The 23482-nt window shown below is 43.5% G+C and overlaps 1 protein-coding gene across 1 annotated transcript in view; it reads right to left on the bottom strand.

Moving 5' to 3' along the window:
• The window catches only part of kif20bb (kinesin family member 20Bb), an 87622-nt gene that overhangs the window by 17555 nt on the left and 46585 nt on the right, over nucleotides 1–23482 (bottom strand). Inside the window, exons 18-21 of the mRNA XM_068002488.1 lie at nucleotides 22721–22825; nucleotides 9742–9895; nucleotides 7480–8722; nucleotides 1332–1470 (exon numbers count right to left, since the gene is read on the bottom strand). Coding sequence (XP_067858589.1) covers nucleotides 1332–1470; nucleotides 7480–8722; nucleotides 9742–9895; nucleotides 22721–22825 — 1641 coding nt within the window. The remainder of the gene's footprint in view (nucleotides 1–1331; nucleotides 1471–7479; nucleotides 8723–9741; nucleotides 9896–22720; nucleotides 22826–23482) is intronic.

Below are 23482 nucleotides of genomic sequence, written 5' to 3'. Positions count from 1 at the left end.
CCGTTTGTAAACTCCACATTTCTGTGTCCAGCAACAGAAATATACTGAAGATTGACGGCGCTAAAAACCCCAGCAAAGCCGTTAGAAGTGAAGAGAACTGGCATTTTTTAAAGGTATAAAAACCCATCAAAATAAGGTAAACCATAAATTATAACATTCAAAAAGTTGCTTATTTAGCAAAAACAGCAGACAAGTGAAATGTTGTCACTGTTTGTAATGTATTCTAAATGATTAAAGCAGCTGCATTTCCTTGTGCATCGGAGAGAGAATGCAAGAACCAAAAAACAGGGTTAAAAGAAAAGTCAGAAATCTGGAAGAGCAGTATTGTTATTCAAATTGGAGAGGAGCTCTGAATAAAAGCCCTAAAATATGTTTACGCAAAATCTTTTAGTAATATTAAATATTGGAAAGATTGGGTTAATCTTTTCTACAGTTTTACATTTCTTAGTCCTCACTATAAAAACCCACCACTTAAACAAATGAGGCAATCTTTCTATGTGAAAGATTTCCTTTAGAGAGACTGATTATATTCCAGGTAAGGAGCTGATGCAAAGAAATAATAATCCATATTTTTGCTCAAAACATTGTAATTTATACCTCCAGCCATGAAGGAAATTTAAAAAAGTAATGTTTACAGCTGCATTTAAAACTGAATGAAGAGCTGCTGGTTGAAACTGGGAGCCATAACTGGTTTGTATGCTTTATTTTATATTTAAATTTTCATATTACAATATCTGTAAATTTCTCAATCAAAAATCATACAGTCTACCTATTTAGTGTTCCAACTGGCAATGATGTCTTGGCCTAGATGAAACTACCTTTGTGGCAGAATACAAGTAGTTGTCTTCACTGCACATAGGTGATTCCCACACCTAATAGTTTGTGTAAGTATGAGAATAAGGGACAGTAAGTGAGACAAAGAATTCGAAGATGAAAGGCAGTTACAAGAATTTTTCTGATCCATGGGCAAAGCCACCAGAGAATTAACTAGTTACTACTTAAATCAGATAACAGCTAAAGCCATAGTTCTGTAGAACTAGCAACAATAGACATAGTAACATTGAATTGAAGTAGCACTACTGCAGATATAATTCACAAAAAGGAGCTGGTGCAAAAGGATTTCAAGGCAACTAAATAAAACCACTACTAATTTCTTGATTTACAGAAATAAAGTTACATTGTAATGTACACATTTAAAGACAACAGTAACCGTTCTAGTTTTTAGTTCCACACAACACATTAAGCTGTCTTTTCTATTTACAGAAACCTGCTGTGCATTTCCAGCATTTTGTGTTTTTATTTCAGCATTTTAAAAAAAAACATATACTCACCTCCTTCTCTATCTGTTGCATCTGTTTCTTGGCATCTATGTATTTTTCCTTGAGGTCACTGTACTCTTCATCTTTCCTCTGCAGATCAACTGTCAATTTTTGACATTTTGAGGCATTATCTGAAAGTTCTTTCCTTAGCCTTTGAACAGCAAAAACACAGAAGATAAGCTAGGTAAAAACATTTATACAAAGGGCATGATATTAGACATAAGCTTGTGCACTGGGAGGAAAAAGAGTCATTAGTCGAAACCATCCCAAGCTCAATCACATGCCTGCTCCTGATATTTGTATAATGCATGTGTAGACATACCCCAATTTTCCACAGGTCAACAGAAATTGGAATATGGGCATCATTCATATTATACTCTTATACTGCAACTTTGCTTCTGAATTTATGCCCAAATGGTGTAAATCTGACAAGTGTCAGGATAGCTCAGTGGTACCACTCTTGCCCTAGTCAGAAGGTTGTGGTTTGAAACCACAGTCCAAGGACTTGAAAACAATGTAAGCTGACACTTCAGTGCAGTACAGAAGGAGTGCTGCTACATTGTTGGAGGTGTTTGGTTTTGGATGAGACGCTATACCGAAGTCCCTTTCCACTAACTTATGCACCCTCCTGGTCACAACATCTTACTCGTGTGTTCACAGCAAATTCTGAGATTGTGCTCCCTAGGCCAAAGTCCAAATCATCAATGCACACAGAGAACAAAAGTGGACCCCACACTGATCCCTGGAGCACCACTTCAAACCTTTCTCCAGTTTCAGCAACACTGATTTACCGTAACTATTCCCTAGCCACTAACCAATTTTTTTTAATCCATGCTGCTACATTTCCTCAAACTGTAGGCCTGTTACAAACAGGACATAGAATTATACAGCACAGGAGGCCATTCAGCCCATCGGCTCTTTGAAAGAGCTATCCAATTAGTCCCACTCCCCTGCTCTTTTCCCTATAGCTCTGCAATTTCCCCCCCACCCCCTTCAAGTATATATCCAATTCCCTTTTGAAAGTTACAATTAAATCTGCTTCCACCATCCTTTCAGGCAGTGCATTCCAGATCATAACATCTCATAGAATTCCTTCTCAAGAAACATAGGGCTCGATATTAGCAGGGCGGCAGGTTCGCAGCGGGGGGTCGACTGGGCACGTGGGTAACGCGCCCGGTGAAATCAGTGTGCTCCGCACGCAATTACAGGCTAATTGGAGCCACTTACCTTTGCTTCCAGGTTTCCCGCTGGTAAGCTGCGCGGAGGGCAGACTGCACATGCGCAGCAAGGTCTGTCAGCTGGAGGTACCCTATTTAAAGGGGCAGTCCACCAATGCGCCTCCTGCCGCAAACAACCAATGTTACACCATGAAGCACTCCAGAGGGAAGGCTGCCCCAAGATTTTCAGACTCCTCACTCCAGCTGCTGCTGGATGGGGTGAGGAGGAGGAGGGAAATATTTTTTCCGTCTGATGGGAAGAAGTGCCCTCCCTCCACCACGAAGAAGGGCTGGCTGGAGGTGGCCGAGGAGGTCATCAGCTGCGGCAATGTGCCACGAACCTGGGTCCAGTGCAGGACGAGATTTAATGATCTAACCAGGTTAGGCAAAGTGAGTATACTTACGCATTCTCCCAAACTCCGTCTTCCACATCACCTCCACCACCACAACGCTCTCGCATCACTCCTCACATCCACTCAACTATCATCCTCACCTTGCCTGCACGTACTCACCGCCCCTGTCCCCATTCAAACACTACCACGCAACCCAATCCTCATACAATCTCATGGCTATGTTGCACACGCACCCTCCCATGCATCTCCCTCATGCTCAATCCCACCCACACCAATGCATGCAGCGGCTCACCATGCAACCATCACTCAATCACGCCTCTGTGTTTTGCCTTGATAGGAGAAGAGATGCCAGAACGCCTGGGAGAGGGCACGGACCAGAGGGGGCCGCCACACCAGGTGGTCCTAACGGACACGGAGCAGCAGGCATTGGATATCAGCTGCACGCTGGTGTGCCTGTCCGTGGCGGATGCCGAGGCTGGGATTGCACAAGTGGCCGGTGACAGAAAGCTAACACTCAGAACTCATGATAGCGAATGATCTTAGCATCACTTGGCATCTGCAGCACCTCAACATCTGTCCACATGTCTAATATTGCTTTCTGTTCTCTTGCAGGGCCATCTGCGAGCGCCGTGACCATGGAGGGAGATTCCACAGAGGACCTACCGGTCTCTGAGGGTCCACCGTCACATCTGAGCCATGCATCCACCAGCGCAGATACATACACCTCGGTGGGTTCCCGTCCTCACTTAGTTGGGCTTGCACATGGTGAGTCATCACGCACGTGAGCACGAGCAGACCCTGGTGGCAGGGGCAGCCGTGGAGAGTCCGCGTCATTGGGAGCACTCTTCTCCAGGCTCTGCTCAGCTGGACCCAGATGCTGAACCCTGTGAGCCAGCCATGAAAAGGAGAGTCATCAAGGGGCAGCAGCACATTGCCAAGGTGCTGGAACAGGTGCCACACGCACTCTCCACAATCGCGCAGAGGATGGAGGAGTCCAACTCCTGCATGAGGGGAATGGTGGCACAGGTACAGGAGGGTATCTCCGAGATAGTGTCGCAGGGACGTGAAGGCATCTCTGAGATAGTGTCGGGGGTAGGTGCGGGAATGTCTGCGGTGGAGGAAAGGCTCGCCTCCCTCGAGCATTAAGCACAGCTCAACAATGAGTCCATTCAGGCCCTGACAACGGCCATTCGGATTCAGGGTGAGCAACATTCTGCCGCCATGAACAGGCTGACATACTTTACAGGTGGCCTTCCAAGGCCTCACACAAGTCCTCAAACTGTCATCCAGCAGGGTAGAAGGAGTGATGTGGGCCTGGGCCACGAGAGGGATGATGGTGAAAGGAGACATGGAGGTGGGGACGCCACTCAAAGCGCTCCCATGTCTCACCCGTTGCCCCCCTCTCAACCAGTACCCGCAATGCTGCCCCCTCTCCAGGTGGCAGAGTCTGCCCCTGCACAGGTGCAGGTGGAGCAGTCTTTGGAGGGGCCCTCACGGGCACCCAAACCCAGAGGGCGTTGGCCCAAAGCATCTCATCGGTCACGACATGGACAAGAGCAACCTGCCACTACCTCTGCTGAAGCCACAGGGGTAGCACCACATAGGGGTTCCCGGAAACGCAAGGCAAAGGTTCTGTGAGCACAAAGGGAATGCACAAGAGTGTCTGACGATTTGTCATGTTTTTCATTTATATATTTGTTTTGTTTCACATGCACAATAAATATTACCACCACTACTGCCACGTCTTGCCCATTCTTGACTGGCTTGTGGAATAGGTCCCTTTCATGGGGTTCACCATGAACACGCACACTTGATGCCACCCATTGTGTCACTGCAGAGTGTAGGTGTATTTGCAGGGCTCTTTTGTGCAGACGATTGAGAGACGCTGGTGATGTCCCTGGTGGCACCCTGGAAGGATGCGAAGGAGAAGTTGTTGAGGGCAGTGGTGACTTTGACAGCGACAGGTAAAAAGATGGTGCTCAGGCCGACCGGGAGCAGCTCGGCATGAAGGAGGCTGCAGATGTCCACGACTACATGTCGAGTGACTCTGAGCCTCCATGTGCACTGCTGCTCAGAGAGGTACAGGAAGCTGAGCCTCGGTCTGTAGACCCTATTGCAAGGGTAGTGCCCTCTGCGACGCATCTCTCTCTGCGGTTGCCCTCCCTCCTGCTGTGCAGGTGGATGTGTCACAGCACTGTGTTGTGGAGCTCCACGTGTCAGAGGTGGACGGCGTGGCCGGTGATGCTGTTCGCCCTCCGAGGAGGTCATGACTGCAGCTACGGCGGCCCCAATCCGGAAGTTTGAGGGGGTCCGCAAGGTAGGTAAATGTGTCTGGACACCGGGGTAAGTGTGCAAGTTTATGCATTTGATTGTTAGGAGGAGGGTGGTGGAGGCCAAACTTTGTCCAAAGTGACAGAGCGGCCTCCTGCAATGAGTGAGGGTCTCTTCTCCACCCCCCCACCCCCCACACCTGTCAAATGGACCTTTGCAGCTGCCACAGGCTGGTGGCTGCAACACGTCCATTTCAACTGGGAGTGTTTCCCCCAGTACAGGAAACAGTCTGTTAATTACAAAATCCGATCCCTCCAAAAAATCAGGTCAATCAGGTCTGTAAATAACCTGAAGTACCTGTTCAAGTACTTTAAGTGGCACTCCGCCGGTTTTAATTGCCGGCAGGAGTCCCACATGCGGGGGCTGCGCGCGCATGTGAGCACATCACTGGGGAACCCAGAAACGGGGCGGGTTGCAGCCCCCCTGCCACGAACGCACCCGATTGCGGGTGCGAAAATAGAGCCCATATGCACATCGATTGCATTCCCTATCTATCCAAATCGGTCACTTCTTTTAAAAAAAACCTCTTAAATTTGTCAAACGCAACTTGCTTTTAACAAATCTGTGCTGGCTATCCTCTATTAACCTGCACATTTCTAAATGCTCACTAATTTTATCTCTATTTATGGATTCTAAAACTGTCGACATTAGATTAACTGGTCTATAGTTACCCAGTGTATTTTACTCTCCCTTCTTAAACAAGGGTGTTACATCAACTACTCTAGTCTCAAGGAACAACTTGCACATGAGATTTGACAAACCATGGCCAGGCCCTTTCAGCAGCTAGAGTGTATGCCAATAGGGTCATGTATCAGATCCATCTTGAGATTTGCTAATTGCTTCAGAACCAAATCTTTTCCTAGTTATTTCTAACTATTGTTCCATATCTCCCTTTAGCACAACTATGTTCTCACTTCCACAACCAAATGTTAAATCCGATGCAAAATATTTAATATCTCAGCCATACCTTCATTTTCCACAGTTATTCTCACCTTCATCTGTGACCAACTTTCTCCAACTAAAAGTGTTGTTTTTAAAAAAAAACTTTTTAATAAGCAGTTACTATTTCTGTTTATATTATTGCAAGTCTTTTTTCATGTTTGCTTTTAGTCTTTCTAATCTCCCATTTCACCACCCTAGTGCACGTCCTTTATTCCTCATGATTATCTTCAGTATTGCTCGCCTTATTTTGTTTACCCATCCTGGGAAATATCTACCACTGGGTGGCTCTGTGTAGGAACAAACTGGTCAATAAATAGTTAGAGAATTAAAATTCTCTAATTTTCTATTCCTATTAAACATATATCAGTTTGTGGGCATGTGGAAGCAGACACCGAGAATTTCACGCATAGGTTTTGCAATTTTCATATTTAAAGTATTACAGATCACAGCACTCACCAATATATAGTTATCAACATCAATGCTTTGCAAGTTGAAAGTCACCTTCCCATATTCGTTTTTAAAAAGTACAAGCACAAGTTTCACAAATTTTGTTGACTGAAAGGATCAGTTAACAAAGTCGGTCTCCCCTTCCATTCTACGTTTTTTCTGGTTAGTCACACAACAGCAATTCCAGTTGTAATCAAATGTTGACAATTCAGAAGTACAAGATTCCGTCTTGTACATTCTTTATCATAAACCAATCTACACCAAATCAGAATAATCTGACAAGCTAGAGGTCTTACAAAACCACAAGACTTTTTAAAACTAGGAAAGAGTCAAATTTCCAAGTCAGCAGGGTGGAGGGGGGCAAAAACCATAGTCCAATAGAAAACCATTGAAGGATCAATACCTAAAAAGCAGTTAAATTAAGGCCTGTTTTCAGGAATCACTGGAAAACATAACTAACATTTTCCAAGGATCTTTTAAAGAATTTTATAGTTTTTTTTAAAAAATAGATTATAGTGCTTTGCTAGGTGTCTATTAGGATTGCTTAACTACATAGACTATTGAGTCCAACATGCCAGTGCTAGCAAGGTTAGGAAGAGATCAGATCTATAACAATCAAATTTTGAAAAGTACAGTAGACACAGAAATTAGATGCTCAGATGAATTAAGTCACACCAGTTAAGTTTAGTGATTTTAAAAGATGGCATAATTGAAGAGAACGTATTGTAATGTCAGAGTAATATACTCCTTAGCCTCGCCAACAGCCAAACTGGGCATTGTAATGATCACCATCTGCAAATAGTGCTGCAGAATTATGGATACTATATTTGCACCATATATGCATCAAGTAATGCATTTCAAAGTACTTACTGAACAAAGTCTAAGAGTTTACTTTCCAGTTCTCCTTCTTTCTTGGATAAGGTTTCCTTTGCAATATGCCGATCATCTTGGGCCTGTCTGACTTCTTTCTCAAATCTCATTTCCTGTAGTTTCAGATCACCAATACATTTTTCTGAATCATGAAATTTCTTTTCCAAGCATTTTAAATTGTTTTGCAAATCAGCAATCATGTTATCGCTCTCTATCAATCGCCTTTCAAATCTGGTTAAATTGTCTTTACTTTTTGAGATTTCCAACTCTTGAGTTTTTATGGTGTGTTGGTGATTTTCAATCTCTTTCTGAAGATCTGCAGTATTTTCTTTGCTTTTTATTAAAGCCTGCATTTCAACATTCATTTTATTTTCAGTTTCTTCAAACTTTGCTTTCAACTGTTGATGGTGGGCATCCTTTTCTTGTAGCAAATTCTGAATTGTAGCTTCATTTACTTTCAGTTCAGTACATTCAGTCTGCAGATCTGCTCTTTGGTTCTTCAAGGACTCAAGCTTTTCTTCTAGTTCTTGAATTTTCTGGCTTTTTTGGGATGACATCTTTACTATATGCTCACACTCCTTCTGCATTATTTCAATTGTCTTATGGAAGTGAGCACTGTCTCGTCTTTGCACTGCATCCTTTGCCTTATCTAGTTCTTGACTAAGCACAGATAGTTGTCTCTGCAGAGATTCAATTTCGGTCATTTTCTTCAGCGACACTCTATCTGCCTCTTCCAAGAGATCCTTGGTGTTTTTCAGTTCCAAAGTGCACAATTCAGATTCCTTCTGGAAATCATTTAGCTTGCTTATTTTATCTTCCAATGTTTTATTTTGCAGTCCTCTCTGTGCTATTTCATGTCTACATAATTCTATCTCTAGCTGGAGTGGTTTAGTTTTTTCAGATTGCTCCTCATTCAATTCCTTCTCAAATTTAAGCTCAAACATCAGCTTTTCATAATTAGAATTTTGGTTTGCAATCTCTTCAGTTAGCTTGAAAATGGTCTCGGCTGAAGAAGCTAGTTCTAATTGAAGCCTTCCTACCTGTTTACTCAGCCCTTCCTTTAAGATTCTCTCATTGTCAAGATTCTCTTTGGCTAAAGCTAACTGACCATCTAAAGACTGTATTTCTCCTTTTAATGTTGTCACTGCTCTCTCTTTATCAGATAATTCCTTTCTCATTCCTTCAACTTTCTCTTCTAGAGTTTTCATGCTGGTGCAGTTGTATGCCTCTTTGTTAAATGGACCTATAAAAAGAAAACACAATAAAAGTTCAAGCCACTTTTATTTGTTAAAAGCATTTCCAGAAGCAGATAAAAGTGTGTTTGGCTACCAAACAGCAAATAAAAAGTACACAGGATGGCAAGTTTCAAATTTCATAAAATACAAAACCTTAGTGTGAAAAAAGGCTTTAAAAAGTACACTTAAAAAAAAAATGCACACATTGCTTTGATGATGTTTAGTTAACCCACAGGTTTTCAAACTAAGGTCTACAGACCCAATGGGACATGCAAGGGGATGCAGGGAGTTCAGATTTATGGGGTAAGCATACCATGCACCAAGATCACTATCTTCAGAATTTTGTATTCTAGACTAGTTTTTGAATTTGTTATTTAATGATGTTATTTCTTTGTTGTACACAAATAGAAACAGTTTTCTAAAATTAAACTGTCCTTTGACCAGAAAGTATTGTGATGCACACAAGTAGATCAACACAGACAACATGGTATTCTTTCAAACACCCACACTCAAAAAGTAAATAACCACAGAAATGTTGCCAGCCTGCTCATCACCACAATAACATACAGAAATGAATACCATGCAAATCCATCACGGCACTTCAAAAATGTGTTGTGTAGCATTTTTTTGGGACAACTAGTCTGTCTACAAAGAGTGATTAATTATATTGTTACACAACTACATTAACCTGAAATGCCTGGTACAAACAAGATGCAAAACAGGATGGCATAGTTTACTCATCAGCCAAGTAAGCCGGGTCTGTACAACTCATGAGTAAAGGCAACCTTTGCAAATCCAACAATAAAACCTCTCAGTGGAGTTCACATATATGTACATTCAGTAAAACACAGTATGTGTGCAAGTTCTTCAAAAACAGTTCATGAAAAGAATGACATTTATACATTTATATTTGTAGATTTGCATAAACCATTGCTCCTCTTCGCCCTGAGAAATCTACGAATTGTTTTACCGTCATTCCTTTGTACCGGCTTGAGTCTCATCATTTTAATGCAAGGGAAAGTGGTACCTTTCTTGGAAGGTGGTTGGTCTTCCTGTTCATGACAATTTTCACAAATACGTTTTCTATTAGTAGTTGAAAGATTTTTCATTCGTTCAGTGCACGGATCTTCAGTTATGCCACGTTTTTCCAACATTTCTTGAACGTTCTCTAGAGTCTTTTCCTAGAAGCAAAAGGAAAAAACACATGCCAAATTTTTTTAAATGCTATAGAATCAAATAACTATTCCAGTTTCTATACTCTAGCAGGTACGAAGTGAAAAAATTAAGAGTAAAAGTCAAAGTAAGATTTGATTAGGAGGTTGATGTATGCAAATGAAGATGTTTTTTATTGCACAGAGCAAAGACAAAAGTCTAGCTTTGCTCAGTGATATGCTCAGCAAAAGAAAATCACAGGCAATTACTCATAAAACAAGTAATTGTTTAGAGATGGAAAAAGACATATCTCTAATATGAAACTGAATTTTTATTTCACTTGAGGATGGCAAAGAATCACTAGTAAGTTCTAATAAACTATTCTTGGGTTGTTGACATGTTTTGCCAAAGGACAGTCAGCAAATTGAATTAGTTAAGGGACATGGTCATTATTATTCTTTAAATGTAGCTTAGAATCCAGAGAATCGGCTGAAACACAATTTTAGACAGTTATGAAGACACCCTTTCTTGAGCTTAGCATCATATAGAAGCCATGCAAGCATACTTTGCATCTGTCTTCACAAAGGAGAGGGATGATACAGGGATTGAAGTTAAGGAAGAGGCGGAGTGTGAAATATTGGATGGGATAAATATAGTGAGAGAGGAAGTATTAAGGGGATTAGCATCTTTCAAAGTGGATAAATCACCAGGGCCGGGTGAAATGTATCCCAGGTTGTTAAAAGAAACCAGGGAGGAAATAGCGGAGGCTTTAACAATCATTTTCCAAACTTCACTGGATACAGGCATAGTGCTGGAGGATTGGAGGACTGCTAACGTTGTACCATTGTTAAAAAGGGAGCGAAGGATAGACCGAGTAATTACAGGCCAGTCAGCCTAACCTCGGTGGTGGGCAAATTTTTTTAAAATTCGTTCATGGGATGTGGGCGTCGCCAGCATTTATTGCCCATCCCTAATTGGCCTCGAGAAGGTGGTGGTGAGCCGCCTTCTCGAACCGCTACAGTCCGTGTGGTGAGGGTTCTCCCACAGTGCTATTAGGAAGGGAGTTCCAGGATTTTGACCCAGCGACGATGAAGGAACAGCAATATATTTCCAAGTCGGGATGGTGTGTGACTTGGAGGGGAACGTGCCGGTCGTGTTGTTCCCATGTGCCTGCTGCTCTTGTCCTTCTAGGTGGTAGAGGTTGCGGGTTTGGGAGGTGCTGTCGAAGGAGCCTTGGCGAGTTGCTGCAGTGCATCCTGTGGATGGTGCACACTGCAGCCAGAGTGAATCAAAAGGGAGCGAAGGATATACCGAGTAATTACAGGCCAGTCAGCCTAACCTCGGTGGTGGGCAAATTTTTTTTATATATGATTCCAGCCACTGGAGAGTTTTCCCCGATTCCCATTGACTTCAATTTTATTAGGGCTCCTTGGTGCCACACTCGGTCAAATGTTGCCTTGATGTCAAGGGCAGTCACTCTCACCTCACCTCTGGAATTCAGCTCTTTTGTCCATGTTTGGACCAAGGCTGTAATTGGAATCAATTCTGAGGGACAGGATAGACTGTCACTTAGAAAGGCACAGACTAATCAAGGACAGTCAGCACGGATTTGTTAAGGGGAGGTAATGTCTGACTAACTTGATTGAATTTTTCGAGGAGGTGACAAGGAGGATTGATGAGGGTAGCGCAATTGATGTAGTCTACATGGATTTTAGCAAGGCTTTTGACAAGGTCCCACATGGCAGATTGGTCAAAAAAGTAAAGGCCCATGGGATCCAAGGGAATGTGGCAAATTGGATCCAAAATTGGCTCAGTGGCAGGAAGGAAAGGGTAATGGTCGACGGGTGTTTTTTGCGACTGGAAGGCTGTTTCCAGTGGGGTGCCGCAGGGCTCGGTACTAGGTCCTTTGTTTTTTGTGGAATATGTTAACAATTTGGACTTAAACGTAGGGGGCATGGCTAAGAAATTTGCGGATGACTCAAAGATAGGCCGTGTGGTTGATAGTAAAGGAGGAAAGCTGTAGACTGCAGGAAGATATCAATGGACTGGTCAGATGGGCAGAAAAGTGGTAAATGGAGTTCAATCCGGAGAAGTGTGAGGTAATGCATTTGGGGAGAGCAAACAAGGCAAGGGAATACACAATAAATGGGAGGATATTGAGAGGTGTAGAAGAAGTGCAGGACCTTGGAGTGCATGTCCACAGATCCCTGAAAGTAGCAGGACAGGTGGATAAGGTGGTTAAGAAGGCATATGGAATGCTTTCCTTTATTAGCCGAGGTATAGAATATGAAAGTAGGGATGTTATGCTGGACGTGTATAAAACACTAGTTAGGCCACAGCTTGAGTACTGCACACAGTTCTGGTCACCACATTACAGGAAGGATGTAATTGACCTAGACAGGGTGCAGAGGAGATTTACGAGGATGTTGCCAGGACTGGAGAATTTTACCTACGATGACAGATTGGATAGGCTGGGGTTGTTTTCCTTGGAACAGAGGAGGCTGAGGGGTGATTTGATTGAGGTGTACAAAATTATGAGGGGCCTAGATAGCGTGGATAGGAAGGATCCATTTCCCTTAGCGGAGGGGTCAATAACCAGGGGGCATAGATTTAAAGTGATTGGTAGATGGATTAAAGTGGAAATGAGGAAAAATCTTTTTCACCCAGAGGGTGGTGGGGGTCTGGAGCTCACTGCCTGAGAGGGTGGTAGAGGCAGAAACCCTCAACTCATTTAAAAATACCTGGATGTGCATCTGAAGAGCCGTGGCCTGCAGGGCTACGGACCAAATGCGGGAAAGTGGGATTAGGCTGGGTGGCTCGTTTCTCAGCCGGCGCGGACACGATGGGCCGAATGGCCTCCTTCTGTGCTGTAAATTTTCTATGATTCTATGATCTTCTCTAGCTCCTAATGCACAAAATGCCTTGTTCTAAAATTGCACCTTGGTGCACAGCAGTAACATAAACTAAGCGGTTACAATATAATAAAAAGGCAAAATAGGAAACTCCAAACTCATTAAGATAGAGATGCATCTGGAGGTTGGCCAACACTCTTATTTAAAAAAAGACGAAGACTTCCTATAGGGAACTATGGGCCAGTCATGCTGATATCCATGAGAAAAAGTACTGGAAGGCGTCTTGAAGGAAAGAGTCATGAACCATCTGGAGAAATACAGAACTATAAGAGGGAGTCAGCATGATATTTCAGGAGGGAGATTGTAAGGAGACATGGGTGAAAATGGGTTAAAATTCAGAATGCTGACACTGATTTTAAAAAAAACCAGCACAGCAGAAGCTCCATTGTTTGCCAAATCACCATTTTGATTCCCTTGCAAGGAAAGGCACATCCCACTGGCATTATCATTTACATGGTACTGCGTGCTTCTAACCTCATTAAAACTTGAGAATGGTCTGGGGACCTCGAGGAAGAACGATAAGGTGACCTTGATTACTTTAGTCAAATTAAGAAAGTTGAAAACAGGATGACTGAAGGTTGAATCACCTTCACCCATGTCAATAGGATCATAGTAAATCATTAATTGATCATGTACACTGTAGCACAAATGTAAAGTTACATGTAAACAAGGTCACGTTGAGCATGTCATAAAAGGACATTTTGATAAGAAACTTGTAAGCAATTAAGGTATAAACGGTAATGAACTGTAACGCAGATTCAGAGAGTTGATCAACCTGAAGACTGAGCAAAACATGATTCCCCAATCATTTGGTGTGATTGTAAGTACCATAGTCTTAATAAAACTGTGACCAAGTGACATTAACATTCCAAGAACCTTACTGATTAATCTAAATATTAAAAAATACATCCTCTAACAAGCTCATGCCTGACAAATCTAGAAAGTTCTTTGAGATAGCAAACCTGGTTGATGGGGGAAACTGATTGGATGTTGCTTACTTAGATTTAAGCAGAGATTTTGATATAATGCCATGCAGGAGATTGGTTCATGAAACTGGAAGGCATGGCATGGGTGTAGTGCTTCTGAAATTGGTTTAAGCAGAGGAAGTAGAGGATGGTTGCGTGTGCAGCTGGATCAGCATGGAGGTAACAATTAGGTGCCTCACGGATCAGTGCTGCAGTTGTTGTTTACAGTATACATAAATGACTTGAAAGTGGGGACAGAAACAAAACTCTCAAGATTGCTGATGACACCGAGCTGAAAGGGACTGTAATTACAGAACGACCTGGATAGATTAGGGTGCTAGGCTGACTAGTAGCAGATGTCGCTTAATGTGCACAATTGAAAGGTCTTGAAATTGGGAAAGAATAATAAACGGTGGTAGAGTAAGCCAATTGATATTATTCTACAGGATAATGCAGGAGAGGAATTTTGGGGTACTGGTGGATCAATCACGAAGGTCATCACCACAGCATGGGGCAGCAGTTGAGAGCAATAGGATCTCAGGAATGCATAGTACAAATCTCAAAGCGATCAAGTTTGGACACCAGGTTAGTTGGCTCCACCAACTATTCTGCGCAGTTCTTGTCACCATATGAGAAAGATATGCAGGCATTAGAAAGGGTGTAGTGAAGGGCAACTAATAGTTGGGATTAGATCCCTGATTTGAGAACAGATTGAAGAAACTGGAAATGTTTACGTTGGAGAAGAAAAGGCCTAAGTGGCATTATTGAAATACACAAGATCCTAAAGGGTATAGACAAGATTAATGTTAATATGTATAATTTAGTTAGATTCAACAAGAGGGCATCACCTTAAACTTGGAAGGAGGAGGGTGAAAAGACAGTTAGATTTAACTACCTTACACAGATGGTTGTAAATGTATGGATTAGACTTACGGAGGCAGCAAGGACTGATTACATCAGCAAATTTGAGAGAATTGGATAAGCACCTAGAGAAAAGCTAGGTAGAGGGTCACAAGAGGTATCATGAGATAGGATATGTTCTAGATAGTGGGACTGGTCCTTTCTGATCATGTATATTCCTATGTTCCCATGCAATATAATCCATTCTTCCTCATTTCAACTTCTGATGTGATCTTAGGACTGTCTTGCCTAAAATCCATAACACTATAAACAAGAACGCAAGATTTTTCCTCCGTTATTGGCATCATTTTCTTCACTATAATATTTGAAACTGACTGTTGAATGCGAAAGTTTTAAAAAATACAAAGGAAGGAAAGAGTCTAAATGCATAGTCTATTATCTACATAACATGATAAAAACTATTCTATGAAAAGTTAATACAATGCAAACTGTCCTTTGAACCCCTTTACTGAGAGGACACCTGTCGTATGCAACCACAATATTCAGAGTAGAAAGTCTCTCATTTTGCGATGTCCCTCAATCAGCAATCACATATTTTGAGAAATCACTTTTTCTTGGCAGAAGAGGTTGCCTTTAAAAACATGTTCCATTGTACATGTAAGATTGCATCATGCTCATGCTCAGCTTGTATTTATGTATGGCTCCTCACATGTGAAAGACATACCAGAGGACTTCACAGATTGGAAGCTGAGATGAACATACAGCAAGAGAGAAATGAATAGGTAGAATGGAGTCAAGGGGTCAGGATCAAAAAGCAATTGGGAGAAAAGTATTTAAAAGAGAGGGGGGTGAGGGGAGGGGGTGGAGAGAAAGAGTTCCAGAGACATGGTGGCTGAAAAAGCAGCAATGGAGTTAAAAGGACAGATAAGTGACTGGCTTTCTGACGAGTTGCAGGGAGGTCAGCTAGGAGAGAATTAGAGCCAGAGGTAGCAAAGGCATGATCAATGGGAGAGGCACAGGTAGGCCAAGATGACAGTTGGGAGGTTGGTGGAGTTGAGAGCAGAGACTGTGGGAGCTGATGAAAGCCAAAAGGAGGACTTCAGTTTTGCCTCTGGAAGAAATCTCGACTCATCCAAGACTTGATGCCAGACAGGCATTTGGAGGGCTGTGCAACAGCTTTGGAATCAAGAGGAGACAAAGGTCCACAGAGGGGTATTTCAAATCTTAGCTGTGAAAACAGGTACTAATTAACACCATTAAGCTGTGAAAGTAAATACAATTGGGTTCATTGCATAAACCAAAGGTTCTTGAATAGTGGGGAGCAAGGCCTTTCCAGGTGGGATGTAGGTAGTGGTTAAAATGAGGCAAATGTAGCTCTTAAAACAAAAGGATTTTTGTCCAAACTTTGTGCTCTTCAAGCAAGAGTGATGCTGTTCTCCCTCTAGGATCAACTGCTTGCCTAGCTATCCACTATTTGCTGGTGCAAAACTTAAGGTTTTAAAATAAAATGTTTGCCTGTCATAGTGGGATGAGATAAAGTCCTGAATTAGTATGGTTGGGTATCACAGCCACTCTGCCATCTTCCACCAGACTCTCTCCACATGACACTGTGAATGTTTCAGGAAATAGGGGGAGGTGTTAGACAAATGGGGGAAGAGAGATAAAAACAGAAAAGTTAGAAATGAGAACAGAAAGTGAAAAGTGACGAGGGGGATGGGTGCCATGATGAAACATGAGAGGAGAAACAAGGTACACACAGGACTGGGAGAGATAAAATAGCACTACAGTAAGAATAGTTCAGAAATAGGAGGCATTAGACAAAGGGCAAATGCGAGGCAGTCTAAGATGACCTGGCTCAAAGAAGGGGAGAATTGGGTACTTAATATTCCTGGCTACAAAGTATTTAGGAGATAGGGAAGGAAAGAAACGAGGTGGGTGGCAGTATTGATCAAAGAAACTATTATAGCACTGGAAAGGGTGATGTAGTTGAGGGGTCAAAGACAGACTCTATTTGGTTAGAATTAAGGAACAATAGAGGAGCTATTCCACTACTGGGTGTATACTGCAGGCCCACCAAATAGTGGGAAGGAGATAGAGGAACAAATTTGCAGGCAAATTTCAGAAAGGTGCAAGAACTATAAAGTAATGATAATGGGGGACTTCAATTGTCCCAATACAGGCTGGGATAGTAACATTGTAAAGGTGTGTGCGTGTGCATAAGGAATTCCTGAAATGTGTACAACAGAACTTTCTTGATCAGCGTGTTTCCAGCCCAACAAGGAAGGAAGGAAGCAGTGCTGGATCTAGTTCTGGGGAATGAAGTGGGGCAAGTGGTGCATGCTTCAGTGGGGGAGCATTTGGGGAACAGTGATCATATCATCAGGTTTAGAAGTTATGATAAAGGACAAGGAACAATCAAGCGTAAAAATACTTAACTGAAGGAGGGCAAATTTCAGTAAGTCTTGCCCAGGTGGATTGGAATTAAAAATTGGTAGCCAAACTAGTAATTGAACAATGCAAGGCCATCGTGGAGGAGATGGTTCGGGTACAGAGTGGATACGTTCCCACGAGGGGGAAAAGGAATGCACTCCAAAGCTATAGCTCTCTAGATGACTAAAGATATAGAGGTTAAAATGAAACAGAAAAGGAGGCTTATGACAAATGTAAGGTTCATAAAACAATAGAGAACCAAGCTGAATACAGAAAGTAGAGAGGAAATCTAAAAAAGGGGATAAGAGGGGCAAAGAGAGAGTATGAGAATAGATTAGTGGCTAACATAAAAAGGGAACCCCAAAAGTTTTTTATAAACATATAAAACATATAAAGCGTGGGACCGATTAGGCACAAAAATGGAGGTCTTCTTGTGGAGGCAGAGAACATGGCTGAGGTATTAAATAAATACTTTGCATCAGTCTTCACTAGAGAAAAGGATGCTGCCAATGTAGTTGTAAAGGAGGAAGAGGAGATAGTAGCGATATTGGATAGGATAAAAATATAGAGGAGGCACTTAAAAGGTTGGCAGTACTCAAAGTAGAAAAGTCACCCGGTCTGGATGGGATGCATCCTAGGTTACTGAGAGAAGTAGAAATTGCAGAGGTTCTGGCCACAATCTTCCAATCCTCCTTAGATACAGAGGCGGTGCCAGAGGACTGGAGGATTGCAAATATTACACCCCTATTCAAAAAAGGAGGGAGGGATAAACCAGACAATTACAGGCCAGTCAGCCTAATGTCGGAGGTGGGGAAACGTTTAGAGACAAAATTAATTGGCACTTGGAAAAGTATGGCCTGAAATTAAAGTCAGCTCAGATTTGTTAAATGATAATCGTGATTTACTAACTTGATTGAGTTCTTTGATGAAATAACAGAGAGGGTTGATGAGAGTAGTGCGGCTGATGTGTATATGGGCTTTCAAAAGGCATTTAACAAAGTGCCACGTAATAGATTTGTTAGCAAAATTAAAGCCCATGGGATTAAAAGGGACAGTGGCAGCGTGGATACAAAATTGGATAAGGGACAGAAAGCAGAGTAGTGGTGAACGGTTGTTTTTCAGACTGGAGGGAAGTATACAGTGGTGTTCCCCAGGGGTCGGTATTAGGACCATTTTTTTTTATTCGTTCACGGGATGTGGGCGTCGCTGGCGAGGCCAGCATTTATTGCCCATCCCTAATTGCCCTTGAGAAGGTGGTGGTGAGCCGCCTTCTTGAACCGCTGCAGTCCGTGTGGTGACGGTTCTCCCACAGTGCTGTTAGGAAGGGAGTTCCAGGATTTTGACCCAGCGACAATGAAGGAACGGCGATATATTTCCAAGTCGGGATGGTGTGTGACTTGGAGGGGAACGTGCAGGTGGTGTTGTTCCCATGTGCCTGCTGCTCTTGTCCTTCTAGGTGGTAGAGGTCGCGGGTTTGGGAGGTGCTGCAGTGCGTCCTGTGGATAGTGCACACTGCAGCCACGGTGCGCCGGTGGTGAAGGGAGTGAATGTTCAGGGTGGTGGATGGGGTGCCAATCAAGCGGGCTGCTTTATCTTGGATGGTGTCGAGCTTCTTGAGTGTTGTTGGAGCTGCACTCATCCAGGCAAGTGGAGAATATTCCATCACACTCCTGACTTGTGCCTTGTAGATGGTGGAAAGGCTTTGGGGAGTCAGGAGGTGAGTCACTCGCCGCAGAATACCCAGCCTCTGACCTGCTCTAGTAGCCACAGTATTTATATGGCTGGTCCAGTTAAGTTTCTGGTCAATGGTGACTCCCAGGATGTTGATGGTGGGGGATTCGGCGATGGTAATGCCGTTGAATGTCAGGGGGAGGTGGTTAGACTCTCTCTTGTTGGAGATGGTCATTGCCTGGCACTTATCTGGCGCGAATGTTACTTGCCACTTATGAGCCCAAGCCTGGATGTTGTCCAGGTCTTGCTGCATGCGGGCTCGGACTGCTTCATTATTTGAGGGGTTGCGAATGGAACTGAACACTGTGCAGTCATCAGCGAACATCCCCATTTCTGACCTTATGATGGAGGGAAGGTCATTGATGAAGCAGCTGAAGATGGTTGGGCCTTGGACACTGCCCTGAGAAACTCCTGCAGCAATGTCCTGGGGCTGAGATGATTGGCCTCCAACAACCACTACCATCTTCCTTTGTGCCAGGTATGACTCCAGCAACTGGAGAGTTTTTCCCCTGATTCCCATTGACTTCAATTTTACAAGGGCTCCTTGGTGCCACACTCGGTCAAATGCTGCCTTGATGTCAAGGGCAGTCACTCTCACCTCACCTCTGGAATTCAGCTCTTTTGTCCATGTTTGGACCAAGGCTGTAATGAGGTCTGGAGCCGAGTGGTCCTGGCGGAATCCAAACTGAGCATCGCTGAGCAGGTTATTGGTGAGTAAGTGCCGCTTGATAGCACTGTCGACGACACCTTCCATCACTTTGCTGATGATTGAGAGTAGACTGATGGGGCGGTAGTTGGCCGGATTGGATTTGTCCTGCTTTTTGTGGACAGGACATACCTGGGCAATTTTCCACATTGTCGGGTAGATGCCAGTGTTGTAGCTGTACTGGAACAGCTTGGCTAGAGGCGCAGCTAGTTCTGGAGCACAAGTCTTCAGCACTACAGCTGGGATGTTGTCGGGGCCCATAGCCTTTGCTGTATCCAGTGCACTCAGCCGTTTCTTGATATCACGTGGAGTGAATCGAATTGGCCGAAGACTGGCTTCCGTGATGGTGGGGATATCGGGAGGAGGCTGAGATGGATCATCCACTCGGCACTTCTGGCTGAAGATTGTTGCAAACGCTTCAGCCTTGTCTTTTGCACTCACGTGCTGGACTCCGCCATCATTGAGGATGGGGATGTTTGCAGAGCCTCCTCCTCCCGTTAGTTGTTTAATTGTCCACCACCATTCACGACTGGATGTGGCAGGACTGCAGAGCTTTGATCTGATCCGTTGGTTGTGGAATCGCTTAGCTCTGTCTATAGCATGTTGCTTCCGCTGTTTAGCATGCATGTAGTCCTGAGTTGTAGCTTCACCAGGTTGGCACCTCATTTTTAGGTACGCCTGGTGCTGCTCCTGGCATGCTCTTCTACACTCCTCATTGAACCAGGGTTGATCCCCTGGCTTGTTGGTAATGGTAGAGTGAGGAATATGCCAGGCCATGAGGTTACAGATTGTGCTGGAATACAATTCTGCTGCTGTTGCCCCACAGCGCCTCATGGATGCCCAGTTTTGAGCTGCTAGATCCATTCTGAATCTATCCCATTTAGCACAGTGGTAGTGCCACACAACACGTTGGATGGTGTCCTCAGTGCGAAGACGGGACTTCATCTCCACGAGGACTGTGCGGTGGTCACTCCTACCAATACTGTCATGGACAGCTGCATTTGCGACAGGTAGATTGGCGAGGACGAGGTCAAGTAAGTTTTTCCCTCGTGTTGGTTCGCTCACCACCTGCCGCAGGCCCAGTCAAGCAGCTATGTCCTTGAGGACTCGGCCAGTAGTGGTGCTGCCGAGCCACTCTTGGTGATGGACATTGAAGTCCCCCACCCAGAGTACATTTTGTGCCCTTGCTACCCTCAGTGCTTCCTCCAAGTGGTGCTTAACATGGAGGAGGACTGATTCATCAGCTGAGGGAGGACGGTAGGTGGTAATCAGCAGGAGGTTTCCTTGCCCATGTTTGACCTGATGCCATGAGATTTCATGGGGTCCAGAGTCAATGTTGAGGACTCCCAGGGCCACTCCCTCCTGACTGTATATCACTGTACCACCACCTCTGGTGGGTCTGTCCTGCCGGTGGGACAGGACATACCCAGGGATGGTGATGGAACAGTCTGGGACGTTGGCTGAAAGATATGATTCTGTGAGTATGGCTATGTCAGGCTGTTGCTTGACTAGTCTGTGGGACAGCTCTCCCAATTTTGGCACAAGTCCCCAGATGTTAGTAAGGATGACCTTGCAGGGTCGACTGGGCTTGGTGTTTTGCCGTTGTCGTGTCCGGTGCCTCGTGGTCCGATGCCGGGTGGTCCGTCCGGTTTTATTCTTATTGTGACTTTTCGTAGCGAGATTTTACAACTGAGTGGCTTGCTAGGCCATTTCAGAGGGCAATTAAGAATCAACCACATTGCTGTGGGTCTGGAGTCACATATAGGCCAGACCGGGTAAGGACGGCAGGTTTCCTTCCCTAAAGGTTTTTACGACAATCCGGTAGTTTCATGGCCATCATTACTGATACTAGTATTTTAATGCCAGATTTTTATTTAATTAATTGAATTTAAATTCGCCAGCTGCCGTGGCGGGATTTGAACTCATGACTCTGGATTTTCGTCCAGGCCTCTGGATTACTAGTCCAGTAACAGAACCACTATGCTACCGTGCTCTTCTTGATATATATTAATGACCTGGACTTGGGTAAGCAGGATATAATTTCAAAGTTTTACAGATGACACGAAACTCACTAACAATGTGGAGGATAGTAACAGACTTCAGGATGACATAGACAGACTGGTGAAATGGGCAAACACATGGCAGATGGAATTTAACGCAGAGAAGTATGAAGTGATGCATTTTGGTAGGAAGAATGAGGAGAGGCAATATAAACTAAATTTTAAAGGGAGTGCAGGAACAGAGAAACCTGGGGGTGTATGTACACAAATCTTTGAAGGTGGCAGGGCAATTTGAGAAGGCTGTTAAAAAAAAGCCTGATGAAACCTTGGCTTTATTAATAGAAGCATAGAGTACAAAAGCAAGGAAGTTATGCTAAAACTTTATATAAAAAATAACATTGGTTAGGCCTCAGCTGGAGTATTGTGTTCAATTCCGGGCGCCACGCTTTAGGAAGGATGTCAAGGCTTTGAAGAAGATGGTACCAGGAATGAGGGACTTCAGTTATGTGGAAAGACTGGAGAAGCTGGAGTTGTCCTTAGACGAGGAGAAGAGGAGATTTGATAGAGGTGTTCCAAATAGTGAACGGTTTTGAGAGTATATAAGGAGAAATTGTTTCCAGTGGCAGAAGGGTCGGTGATCAGAGGACACAGATTTAGGGTGATTGGCAAAAGAACCAGAGGACACGAGGAAACTTTTTTTTTAAAAACGCAGCGAGTTGTTATGATCTGGGATGCACTGCTTGAAAGGGTGGTAGAAGCAGATTCAATAGTAACTTGCAAAAGGGAATTGGATAAATACTTGAAGGGAAAAATTTACAGGGCTATGGGGAAAGAGCACGGAAGTGGGACTAATTAGATAGCTCTTTCAAAGAGCTGGCACCAGCACGATGGGCTGAATGACCTCCTTCTGTGCTGTATCATACTATAATATTATGATAAGAACAAGGGAGACAATGTAAGCTTTCCCAACTTATTGGCATCAGTATCCATAGTTGATTCGGCAAAAGAAGCAGTGATTTTCTTTTTGTTGGGCCAAGCCCAAAAAAGTTTGCTAACCACTTATCAAGACAATGGTCCAACTCCTGCAGTTTAAAAGAAACAGTGAGTTTGGCTGGTGGTGCTTAAAATCTTCCAGTGCCTTTACACTGTCAATATGACAATTTAAAGTTTCACATTTGTTCGAGTATCTAGTTAATTTGTCTAACGGTCCCACGATAAGCAACTAAAATTACATTAATTGGAAACTTACATAATCTTCAATTCTTTCCTCATAACTTGCAAGCAGACTTTTCAGCTTGTTCAGATCAGCATCCTTGAGCATCAAATCATCCGTCAACTTTTGGATCTCATCATTCTATATTTTTATGTGAAAAGAATGTGTTAATATTAAAAATAGGTACAAATATAGGATTGTTATCTCTTGTGATAGGTAAAGAAATAAAACCTAACGTCACTGCACTCAGAATCACAGAAGGCTTCCAGTATACTTGCTGTCCATGGGAAGTTTGGCTGCTGCTAAAATAAAAACCAACCCAGAGAAAACAGAATTAAAAAAAATCCCAAATAGATATTCTTGACTTGACCTTTTAGGAATACACTGATAGCCCAGTGACTAGAGGCTCTCTTTGCAAATTTACAGGTGCGGCTCTTCCAACTACCCACATCATTATATAGCAAGCAGCTGAGCCGTACAGACCAAGCAGATCCAAGCCATGATCCCTGGACTACACAAAAGGTAGTTGTCAAGAATGAAAAAGACAGAAAAAGACTGAAGACCCGCCTAGACCAACAACGAATCAAGTATAGACAGAGATTCTTAGGTTCAGGATTCCTTTTTGACAATTATTCCTATCCTTGCTGGCAGTGGAGCTGAGCTTTCAGCAGACTGCTCATGCTAAAACTATGACTAGGGCACCTACACAATAGTAGCGACATGGATATCTTATGCGAAAAGAAGCCTCAGGACAGTTCTGGCATGGACAAGTGGTCATACCCGCCATCAAGTTTCTGG

The sequence above is a fragment of the Heptranchias perlo genome, chromosome 21 (genome assembly GCF_035084215.1).
Source record: "Heptranchias perlo isolate sHepPer1 chromosome 21, sHepPer1.hap1, whole genome shotgun sequence".
NCBI classification, from domain to species: domain Eukaryota; kingdom Metazoa; phylum Chordata; class Chondrichthyes; order Hexanchiformes; family Hexanchidae; genus Heptranchias; species Heptranchias perlo.
The sequence above is the reverse complement of the archived record's forward strand: the minus strand, read 5'-3'. Positions and strand labels throughout refer to the sequence as shown.